The sequence below is a fragment of the Phycodurus eques genome, chromosome 2 (genome assembly GCF_024500275.1).
Source record: "Phycodurus eques isolate BA_2022a chromosome 2, UOR_Pequ_1.1, whole genome shotgun sequence".
NCBI lineage: Eukaryota > Metazoa > Chordata > Actinopteri > Syngnathiformes > Syngnathidae > Phycodurus > Phycodurus eques.
This window is the reverse complement of record NC_084526.1, coordinates 40,898,334-40,910,999: the sequence shown is the minus strand read 5'-3', so window position 1 is coordinate 40,910,999 and position 12,666 is coordinate 40,898,334. Positions and strand designations below refer to the sequence as shown.

The 12,666-nt window shown below is 39.2% G+C and overlaps 1 protein-coding gene across 5 annotated transcripts in view; it reads right to left on the bottom strand.

Annotated features, from left to right (window-relative positions):
* tead1b (TEA domain family member 1b) overlaps nucleotides 1–12,666 on the bottom strand; it is a 51,828-nt gene that overhangs the window by 37,569 nt on the left and 1,593 nt on the right. For all 5 annotated transcript variants that reach the window (XM_061670700.1, XM_061670701.1, XM_061670702.1 and 2 more), the window contains one exon: nucleotides 904–1,155. In XM_061670700.1, coding sequence (XP_061526684.1) covers nucleotides 904–1,060 — 157 coding nt within the window. In that variant the 5' untranslated portion in view covers nucleotides 1,061–1,155. The remainder of the gene's footprint in view (nucleotides 1–903; nucleotides 1,156–12,666) is intronic.

Here is a 12,666-nt window from a genome sequence, read left to right as displayed (position 1 = left end):
AATCCTTCATAAATAAATTTGCAACAACAACAAAAATTATAAAGTACATGACCTATTCTACTACCACAATGCTCTTCTCACAAATGCTCCATTTGTGCTATTTAAATAACACTGTTTGAAACGTCACAGAATTTTTGGGCACGTCTACTTGGAGAACTCGAAATTTTGGCCCGTACAAAATATATATATATATTTTTTTTATTTATTTATTTTTAACTGTAACGTGTCAGGCAATTGGAGAAGGGGTTCCCCTTGTAGCACAGGAAACAAAATGGTTGAGGAGATATAGTATGTTGAGAAATAATGAAGTTGTACTGTTGTACTGCATTTTGAAGGCATTTTTGGACCACATTTTCAATAGGGGATCTCACACGGAAACGTACACAATTTTCATAACTATCATCAGGTTGACGGGGCTATCCCAACCAGACTCAACATTTTAACAGACTGTCATTTTTGGGAAATCTTGTCACATCGGTACTATTAATTTATGATTTTCATTGTTATGGTTTTGGTCTTTTTCATTGCTGATGAAAGATAGCAGACGCACATAATGAAATACTGTGGTGCCATTTCTTTCTTTCTCTGACACACAAACTGGAAAAGGTAGCTCCTCGTTGTTGTGCATGTGTGAGCTGAGTTTGTTGTCCACTGTTCTGCTTTCACACAGATATAAATGTGATTGTCAAAGCTTGAGTGACGACAACACTACATGTTTTTATGAGATTGATCATCCAGTCGGCAGTCATGGAAATAAAGCTTGAATAGCCTTTAATTCCTCACACTGGCTGACTAGATGAAAGAAACCTTTGTTTATGAATTCAATTAGCTACGTTTTTCGTTTGGTTCTTTGTAGTTCAGCATACAAACAAAGAAATTAGAATGTGACAGATTAGTACTCACCATACATCTTCCCCTCATCTGACAGGATGATCTTCCGACGTCCACAAGGAGGGTAAATGGCCAAGGCCTCCTGGAAGCTCTGTTCGATGTCAGGACTCCATACCCCTTCTGCATCGGTGTCCACCGGCTTGTCTGCTGAATCGCTCATCCTCTCCATGTCTTCGGCAGGGCTCTCGCTGCCGCTCCAGCTGCTGGGATCAATTTTGGTGGTGGGCTCTCCAAGCTGAAGCTTGGACCACACTAGGGTGAGACCTGGGGAAAAAAATTAAATACAATGGTGTGACTTCTGAGTTTAATTTGTTTAATGACCACGCTCATAACTCAAAACATCTTTCCCCGTTTAAATGAATGGAAATACCGTTATTCCTTTTCAGCCCCACATTGTGACCCTTTAAGTGTGTGCACCTTGGCCACCAGGGGACAGTATAATACAGACATTCAGACAAAAATGAAGAGGACTTCCATAACTACAGTAAGTGACACAGTTATCTGTATAAATATTACTAGCTTTTTACAGAAGACAAATAATATATGCCTCTGAGTATTATTTATATCATAGTTTTGTTCTATATGTATGTTGCAACTGTTTGCGTTCAAATATCTGTTGCTTCAAGGGTTATACCACAGGGACACTGATGCTATTCGTTAGCCCATCTGTGGCGTTTTGCATTGCCTTAAGCTAGCGGACTTTAAAGCAAATTTATGTGGTTGCTTTAAACACAACCAGTAATTATTTTTGTTCTATGTTTAGTTTGACAGTAAACTTCAACTAGGCGTTACAATAAAAATATTTTAAAGAATTTTTCACGATCAAACAATAGCTTGTTGTGAAGTGAATCGAGTTCGCTGCCATCATCTCGTGTTCATATCTCCAATTTTTGCCTCAAAGCAAAAACATTACAAAAGAAAAATAATGATTAACCACAACCACAAAAAATTCACTGAGAAGATCAGACATCTGTGGACATAAGTGAATTCTTAATAAATGATTGAACATGCAATAAATGAAGTAAAAATAGACCGACAAAGCACACAAACATATTATAGCATGTGGTAGGAAAACAGTCTATGCCTGGGTTCTCTCTTCCTCTCTCAAACACACCGACAACAAATTCTTCCAAAAAAAAAAAAGCAGCTTATCAACATATTTTCTTCCAACTGCCGTACTGCAACCACCACCTGCATATCATCTCTGTTCAGACAAACCAAGACAACCACACAACCCTTTCATAATGCAGGTGCATGCACACATTCTAGATAGTGTCGTGCATTGTATGCTACAGTGAATTCTGTCAACAGCTGATCAAAACACACAATACTGATACCAGTGAAAGAACAATTCAAGGCCATAAATATAGCCATAAACCAGCGTATTGATGCAGTGTCGCTTACACAGGAATATATAACAAAATACCATGGGAGATAACAGTTATGCTGTAAAACTTTAGGAAGAGTGATGTATTTTTTTTACTGGCCACTGGGAGGATTGCTCATCAACTCATCTGAGTGCACTAATGTGGAACAGTCCCACTGTGGATACTGATGGCGGATTGGGTGTGTTGCTGCCTTGCAGTGTGAGGTGAGCTGGGCAATCTACCCTCCATTTAGCTGCCACAGTACACAATTATATCAACCACTAATCTATAATGTAAATCATCAAAAACACAGTACAAACATAAGGCATACTTTTGATAACAAGCACCAACTATATGGAAGCCAAAATATCAGCAGCTAGCTAGCTAGCAACTAGGATAAGAAGCTAGTACAGCAGTCTACAGTGCATCTTCACTCAGTGCAACTTCTGGTCAAACAGCACAAACAAATGGAAGTCAAATAAATTAATACTGGCCTACCAAACAAGTTAAAAGACGACGCTGTATCTCCATGGCTACGAACGACTCCAACTAGCATGGCACTGGAACACTTGCGGACAAAAGTACTTTGACACCGCTGCAGTCTTTTCTGAATAGAATGCAATTCTGCTTACTTCAGTAACTTTTGGTGGATATCAGTCTTCTCATCTCATGCTCTTTTTCTCTTACGACAGTCCTTGTTTTGAGAAAATGTTTTGATTCTGACTGAAATGAGTTGTGCTGATGACTAACGTGAGACATTTTGTTTGATGTCTAAAATATTAATGTCATTTAAGTACGGTGGAACCGATTAGTCGACTTGACTACTTCGCATTAATGTTTAATGCTTGAAGTCGACTACTCGCTAATCACGTTTTTGACATCTCGTCTTCCTATCGTCAAATTTACAGAGGACTTTCGAATCGCTCATTTGCGGACTATAATTCTTCGTGGAGCAGTGAAACGACGCAATCTTGAAACATCTGCGTGGGTCCGGGAGTATGAAAATAAGCCAGTTGCGGAAGAGCATAGCAGGTCGCCCTGCGAGTTTTTCCGATCGATTCATACCAGCGGTACCTCGGCATTGGCGTTGAGGAACAAGGACATCGGTGCGAAGTGGAACTCCATCTTTGTCGCCAAAATGTTATGTCCAGTAACCCACAGAAAACAACTGTGTGCCAATGAGAACTTTATTTATCATGTAAGTTGTAAGATAAAACATACACCAACATCGCGACACTTGTGTCACGTTACAACATTGAAAGAGATATCGTAAGTGTTGCTTTGCCACACTGACAACAGTATACTATACGACCGTACGAATTGGATGCTACAAGCGCGTGGAAATATTTTACCAAAAATTAGACCTGTAGCAAGTCTATCCTCAAATACAAAAACACATTTTTTGGGAGCCTGCCTACGATGCTATACTATGGGACACAAAATGAGACCGGTCAGTTTTATGAAAAGAAACATGCATGTGAGTTGTACTTTCAATTATTTGTTTTTATTTGTTTTTATGTCTGTCAGTCGAAAAATGTATTCATGTAAAACCGGTCCATGGCACAAAAAAGTTGGGGACCACTGTATTATGCTTAAAAAAAAAATGTAATCAATGACGTCATCGATTAATCGAATTCGACTCAACTTTCATCACATTATAGTCAACATAAAAAATCCTTAATTGTTCAACCCCTAATTTAAGACATATTTTCCCAAGATTTAACCTCAAAAGTTGTGAGTGAACTCAACATTTTAGGAGCTTTAAGTTATTTAAGTTTGGAAGTTCAACTATGGTCCCTAATTGTGACTCCTACATCCAAATTCCACACCGCTTACCCTGACTAGGGTCACGGGGGATTTGATCCTGGGTCACAACAGTGAGGCAGATGTATTAACCAGTAATCCACGACTCCTACAGTCCTGCTCAAAATGAAAGAGTAAATATGATATGGATCTGTTTGCATATACCAATGTCCTGACCCTTTAAAATATGTTGCTTCTTACAACAACTGCATGTCAAGTTTAAACAAGTCAACAGCCCAACTCTCTCTCTCTCTCTCTCTCTCTCTCTCTCGCTCTCTCTCTTATATATATATATATATATATATATATATATATTTCTATACAACCAATTGCTCAGAGTCAAAGCCTATTCACGTGGCACAAGCTGTCTGTAAGTGGGGATGGTAGCATGTTTCTTTCAGCATGTCAGTTCATGAAGGGGGGAAGGGTGAAACGTAACGGGGGGGGGGGGGGGGGGGACTCCCAGTGAGCGAGAGTGCTTTAACTGAATTCCGTTTGTGTTTGCAAACTGCTGACACTGCAAAACTACCTCACAACTGATTGGGGGGTGCCAAAGGGAGTCCACATTGAAACCTCTAAAAGGAAGTCTTTCTAGATGTGCTGCTCTTATTGTAACCTGATGTAGAACCACTGAATATATGGATGTAGAAAGAAAACTGCCAGGATGCTACTACCAGTCGGCAGGAAACATAGACTCCATACATTTGCTTCTTTTAACACAGGAAGCAAACCATCAATCTGCTTTGCTTGCTTACACTGATTGCACTTTTATATACTGCAACAGTCCAACATTCTATGCTAGTCCATTCTGTCTCTGTGCGGTTTCTATAGAGAAGCAAAGCACAACAACAGTATAACATTGCTCGCTTGAAACGGCTGGGTAAAAGGATATATTGATTTGGAAAACGAGGAACCAGGTCTTCTTTGTAATCTTTGAGACACTTGATGATTGTGTCTCTAGCAATCACACCAACTGAAATCTACCTACAGTATACTTGCTGGTTTCTTTCATTCCTCTCTCACTGGGGCTTTAGATTTCAGGATTTCGAGCTGTGATACCAACCATTGTATAAAAGTCAAATATCGATCTTTAGAAAAGCCGGACTAAAATGTCACATTAAGTGTAAAATGTTAGCGCATTTTGAAAATTAGTCTAGGGTAATTTTAGAGCAACATGATGTTAAGTCCAGTAGTGCTTTTGACATACCAGTACGAGTTTTATTCATTCCTTAACCACGCTCTTCACTTAAAACACTCGTATCTCAAATCATCTTTCCCAATTGAAATGAATGGAAATGCTATTAATTCGTTGCAGCACCCCTCTCCCCCCAAAAATTGGCAATGTTTTTTCATGAGAAAAATAGCACTCTATAATATGATACTTCAGAAAAACAAAAAGAAAAAAAAGTGATATATAGAATACTCCTCTCACAGCTTCTCAGGACAGCAGTAGTATTAGTCATTCTTCACAGAGGATGAAGAATATATGCCGATGAGTTTTGTTATATTATCGCTCTACATGTGGATCAGATATCTGTTTCTTAACGGGTAAAAACACCACCACATATATTCTAATTGTTAGCCTGTGTGCCTATGGGTTTTCCTATTGCATTAAGCTAGCAGAGGCTACGCAGTTGTTATCAATACTACATAATCTGTGATTTTCTTTGTTTATATTTAGTTTGACAGTAACCTTCCACTGAGAGTGGCAATAAGTAGCTTGAACCCCCTTTTTTTTAATATTTACTAATGTTATCAGCCAATCTGCTGGTTGTTGTGAAGTGAGTTGAGTCACCTGCCACCATTTTTAAGTCCTATATCAACTTTGCGCTCGCAAGCAAACAATCGGCTGATTGACAGCTCGTATCTTGAAAAACTCAGGTCAGGTCACTTGTATCTCAAGGCACCACTGTACCGCAAATGTTTTGACAATTTAGTTGTACTCATGCCATGAGGCTCGTCAGTGCTCCAAAGTGTTTTTCTAACACTTGATATGAACTAAAAATAAAGTGCCTTATTAAATATTTCCCTTTTTTAATCATTCCATGCAGAGTATAAAATGTCACATTTTTTACCCATTTAATGTGAAAAGTAGTGGAATTATTAAATTGTGTAGTTGCGGTGACAATGGAATAGCAAGTGGGGTTATTCAGGTGCGCACACCAGATGGTGAGTGCATACATTTGCCGATTTAACACCAGCAACAGGGCCAGGAAGTTACTATGTAGATCATCGCACGGACTTCTGTGAAGGCCAGACTGTTACAAGTAAAACGGATCTTCTTTAGTCCATTCCTCACTCTTCCACTGTTGTTTTTTTTCCACGTCTGACTATAACTGACATGTAAATCTCTCAAGTGTAAAATGTGTTCTTATTCTTGTTTTGTTGACTTGGCTCTTAGCTCAAATAAATAGTTGTGAGTACAAGTCATTTTCACCTTCAATAGATTTGTTTCTTTGCATCCCTAAATTGGATACTTCCGCTTGAAGCCATTTGTGAGTCGTCAATGAAAGGGGTCTCCGGGTACGGTAGAATCTGGAGCCTAATTGTGATTTTCAGAGGAAGGTATGAATGTCACCCATAGAAACACTTGTGGCTTACCCATAATTGCATATTTTCCTCCTTCAGTGTCTACACCATCGAAATGGTCTTGCTTGTCAGATATGGGGAAGAGCGATAGCCAGCATTGCAACAAGTGACAGCGGTAGCTAAGCTACGTAGTAGCTGTGACACGGCATTATGGGAAATTATACTTACAGCGTGATTACATAAACCACTCACCAAGCTGGAATCCAGCTCCTTAAATTAAGAGAACCCATTTCAGCCATCAGACAGAGCAAGGTAATGAAATAGCAGATGAGAGGTCTCAGATGTAATTTTCCATGTGGAGTTCTTTTGTGCTGTTATCTCAGAAGGTGCAATAATGATTCCATGAATGAGTTTTGTGGGCTCCATAATAGCTCACGGTAGTTAAGGCCGCAATGTGTAAAACCATAATTATGGTGCAATTTAAAAACTTAACATTTTCTGGATGTTGTAAAGACATAATTATTACAGCAATGTTGAAAGTATTTCATTTCGAGCAATGTGCAAACAACTATAAGCATTCATAATCATAGATACAGCTTCTATCGTAACGGCAAATTAAAAAGTTATGGCGAAAATTGTGTCAAGTCTTTGAAAGGGTATCTTTGAAGACCTTGAGATGGAGTTACATGGCAGAATGAATGCAAAAATATTATGCAAAAATAAATCCAGCCAAATACTTCTGTAATTACCTTTTCGATTCAATTTATTTACACATCTTTCCCCACACAAGCCAAAGTTAACTATGAATTTAAATCAAATCAAGGTGACACATTGACCTCAAGCTTGCTGAAACTGAAAATGTTTTCCTGCGGCATGAATCCAACGTACTGTACTACTATTGAATTCAGGAGACAAAAGCTGAATGGAAAAATTTTAATTAAACCACTTATGTTAGAAGCGATGCCGAAAATAATTTGGTATCTTATGCAGATTATCAGATCATAGCTATTGATGGTTAAAAATTCCCGAGAAGAAGTAAAAAATTGCATTAAGGCTATGTTCACACTGCAGGGCATGATGCCCAATTTGGATTTTTTGTTAAAGCCGACCTTTTTATGTAGTCGTTCACATTACAAAAACGAATGAGACTTCTAATGTGGACGGAATGGGTCAGTGAAGTGACATGCACGCGCACAAAAGAGGAAGTCACGTTGCGGATGCGCACAAACACGTGTCGCCTTGTTTATGTGAAAGTAAATAAGGCCCCGCGTGTAGGTCTCGTCATGATGCATTTGTGGCAATCTCAAGGATTTTGTGCACTGGGAGCCAACATTTTCTTCTTCGTTTTCTTTCTTTCGTTATCAGTTCTAAAGCATTTTCTTTTCACCACTGGCCGTTTTCTGCTCCTTCGTCGCATCTGTTTTGTCGAACAATTGTGACGTTTGTCTCCTTTTGATGACGCATAGGTTGGATCAGCACGACCTGCGGGTACATACTGCACTTGCATCGGATACATATCCGTTTTATATCCACATATGAAAGAGGTGTGGTTTGGATGTTTAGAGAAAATAATAAACAGCTTTGTACTGTTCACATTGACATGCAAAAAAATCAGATATATGTAGACCTGTCACGATTATTACTATATCGACTTATCGTTCGATAAATAAAATGGACACAATAGTTTTTCCAGACTCGATAAATTGTCATTGTTGTGGTGAGCAGGTGTGTGGCTCGGGCCGACAGAGAGTCGGAGAGCGGTGTTATTAACCGCTCGTGGACTTGTCGAACGTCGGCTGACCGGTGTTGACTCCGTCCAATACTCCCATAGCCTTGTTCCATGTGCAGCGCGTAGCACACAACAGAGACACTCAAGGGGAAGTTAACTTGCGAGTTAACGAGCTAAGGAGCTAAAAAGCTCACTCCACCATGGCGACGTAATTTAAAACGTCAGTGCGTCGCTCCAAGTTCTTGCCTGTGTTCGTCCCCAATTAACACACACACGGGTAAGTTAACAGTTTATTATGCTCACTAGCCCGCGAGCTAATGAGCTAAGGCGCTAAACAGCTCGCTCCACTGCGGTGAGGTCCATTAAATTGTCAGTGCCTTGCCCCGAGTTGTGTGTGTTAGTCCCCAATTAACACAAACACGGGAAAGTTAACGGTTTATTAAGTATGCTCTCAGCAGCACACGTCTAGCACGTAGTTGACTACAGCAAACTGCCTTCAGCGGACCAATCACACAGTCCTGCAGCTCGAGGGTGAACCTTACTTTTCATGATTTCAAAGGCACTAAAAGAAAAAATATATATATATATAATCGTTTATCATGATAGTTGGCGGGGAAATACTGTATATCGTCCTAAAAAATGTGTTATTGTGACAGGCCTAGATACACGTCACGTCGGGCACAAAAATTCGTAATTTTCCTGCAGTGTGAACATAGCCTTAACTACAAATTTAGGATGGTTGACTAAAGAGGTTTGAAGACTTTCTTAGGCTCCCCCTCTTGGCAGTGGCTTTGTGTTCATTTCATGCCTCTTTGAACCGGTAAGCTTAGTTGCTGTGAATCTGTCTCATGTCATCCCACTCAAACCTGAGGCTTGGAGCCCACCGCCCAGCAGCCATCAGGCCACTGTGGGATCAATCTTTGTTTGCCAGAGAATAGGATTGATTTACAGGTTCTATCACAGCAGCCCTCGCTCTATCCGCCTCAGAATGAGAACCAGGTAGCAAAAACATGGCCAACATCAGAAACATCTGCAGTCCCAAAAAGACACATAGTTATAAGGTCGTCCACCATAACACAAGGATAAATTTGACTGTAAATGTAAGTTTAAAAGAAAAGTAGTCTCCATTTTGTGATACCAAAACACGGGAATAAAATGTACCTCTCAAATACTGTACTGTAGCTCGGATATTTGCCTATCAAAAATATGCAGCGCATTCCAGACAGCAAGCACGCAGTGGCGTGGAGTGCGAGCTGAACACATAAAGCTCAGGAAATTAAAGCTGTAAATAAAGGTCCCTCTGATAAAGGATCTTGTGACAGTTATGAGCGCGGAGCCACAGGCTCATTCAGGACGCGTGCGGACAGGCATGAAAAAACAAATCACAGTGATGAGTGTTAGGGCGACCATTTGCATTTCCTTGTCTATAGCCATTATTTGGCCCATACACGTTTTTTTCTCCCCATTGCCATTCCCCATTACAGGTACTACAAGAGGTACATTTGGCACAACGGAGTGTAATGTCTTTCCCCCCCCCCCCCCCCCAGCAAATAGTAGGTTAAGACAATTAAAAAACCAAGACTCATTTAGAAGTGACAGTTCAACACGTTATTTTCATTTCATCGCATTTTTAAAATTATGCTTTCGTCAACTTGGTAGGGAATTTTACAGAAAAGCAAAGCACGCGATCACAATTAAACTTAAATATTTTGCAACATAAGGAGTTTGCCATCACAAACAGAGTACCGGTAGTACTCCATACACGGTGAGCCCTGCAGCAACACAGTCCAAAACCACAGCAGTTATATTTTACCACAATAAATGTATTTCTTCTTTTTAATATGCTTTTTTTGAAATAAAATATATTACTTTTCTTCAAGTCACCTACACCATACTGTATGTTCGTTTCCTACAAACTATCAATCGGTTTTTGCTCAAGCTCCATTTATCTAAACTGATTCTGTAATTACGGGAGAAATCATAATATGAAGTGTTCTACCAATAACCCTTTAAGACCCAGTACCTTCTACTGTTAATCTTTCAATAGACCAATACACACTAACACCGACATTATTCTAAGAATACTAACTTACTCTTAATGTCAATTCATTTGAACCAACAAAAGTAGAGAACATCGGAACTGGCAATCGTCGATTGTCAAGGAATAACCTCTATGGTTAGTTAGCGAGTGTTGTTAACGAACCACCTGGCAAAGCTAGACCATAAACATACGGCCATGACACTCTTAAGTGGTCGTGACAAGATTTAACAAAAATGACAGTCTCTGAAAATGCTGAGTCTCTTTGGAACGGCGATTGTGTGATAATGCCTGTAGAAAATTCTGCTCAAACATGCCTTTGAGTAAAACAGTACAACTTCATTATTTCTCTGCATATCTCCTTCACCCTTTCGTTTAGCTTTAACCTTGCCAGTCCTGGTTACAATACAGCGACTATTGGGGAGGTGTCATGTGGAAATTTGTAACCAGCTATAGTTGGAGATGGAGAATATGTTTGAATAGAAGCCAAAAATTATAAACACTTTCAGCAAATGAAGTGGCCACATGCCTATTAATCATTGGAGGCTGAGGAACAACTATTGCCTGCACAGGGAGAGGAAGTTGTTGAAGCCCTGAGTTCATTGCGGTTTAAGAACTCTCGTTGTTATAACAGTTTTAGAAAGGGATTCATATGATGATTCAGACAAAACTATACTAAGTATAGTACTGTTGCTTTTCATCAGTGTCTTTCAAGCGATACTTAAACAAAATAATAATAGTAACACTGTAACACTTCATAAAATACATTTTAAGAATGAGAATACCATAGGACTAAAATAGATTTACATATGGTAACGGTTATAGGACTTAATATAGGTTATAGGACTTGCATGACTATTGGGGGGGAAAAAACAAAACAAAGCAAAACAAAAAAACACTGTGTTGCATTAACTAAGAAGGTCTGAAAGTGCTTCCGGTAGCTAGTGGACCATTTATGGCTGCAGTTTGAAGCAGATTTTCTTCGATGACGTCAGTGGCTCTGAGCCAGCTTTTCCTTTTTGGTGGCACTCTCGGCTGGCCTCAGCGGGCTCTGCTCAAACTGCTGAGCAGCAGCGCACACACTCTAAAATTCCCTTTCTAGAACAGGGTTTACCTCAGGGCACAAACAGTCTGGGAGCCTGCGGGAGTGTCCTCTTTTTCAAATTTGCCTTTACTGTCGAAAGCAGATAAGTGTACATGATCCTTCTAACCTGCTACATTTACTATTCTATGGTACACAGATTCACAATCATTTCCATGCGCAACATACAGTATCAGTGGTCTAACATCAGTCCAGTAAAGATACTATTTTTAATAATAATTCCCAGTTCAACGTCTCAGAATTTGGTGAACTCGAGAAAACTCTGTAAACTTTTAACCTGATGGAAGTAACAGAATAAATCAATATCATCACAGTGACATTCAATTATTCCATAAAAAAAAGTCAACAGATAAGGTTCTAGCAATTCAATTATATTTTCCAAATATATATATTTGGAAAATATCCTTGAGATTGCCAATAAAACACACAGACAGGGAAAACTAGTCTATGGTGATGAATTGCGACCTACTACATGCAAATGCAATACATTAAAATATGAATGCATGAAAGTATTTAAAAATAAGCTCTTTATCTTTTGTTGTAACTCAGATTTTTGTCATTTACACTGGCACTCTCATCAACTGTGGAGAAAATAGAAATAGCCCAAGACCAAATGAATATCTCTCCAATTGTAAAATTACATAACCTCAAATCAAAACCTGTAAAATTAACCCACCATGCAGGAAGTCCAAGCTTTTGTATTCATGACCATAAACCCCTTCATCAAGCTTTAACAAATGCATATTGTTCTATGTCAAAGAAAAAGCAGGCAGATTTTGGAAGGACCTCATATGTCCTGTTCATGTACAAATGTTGAGCAGGCTTTGGTTCAGCAGGTTGCCTGACTGTATAAACTGAAAACAAAGCATCCATTTCTAGCCTGTACATTTTTTCCCGCCAGCGAGAAGATTTATAACGTGAAATGTTTAGGGCTACGCCGAGTTCACAAATAATTACCCTTCTATGTCAATTTGTTGTGCGTTTTATGTTTCGTTGATCCTCTACAGAGCTAAGAATTGGGCAGTGTTCTAAGTGTAGAAGAATGACATTTTCATTAAAACAGAGATTACGGAGAGTACATTTTATTCCCTCCGGAACTTCTGCCAGTCCGTTGCATTTGTGTCCAGTAGCAACAACCTTTCAAATTAGTTTATTTAACTTTGACCACAATGTTTACTTTAAATTGGGGGAAAGTGAATTGTTTTAG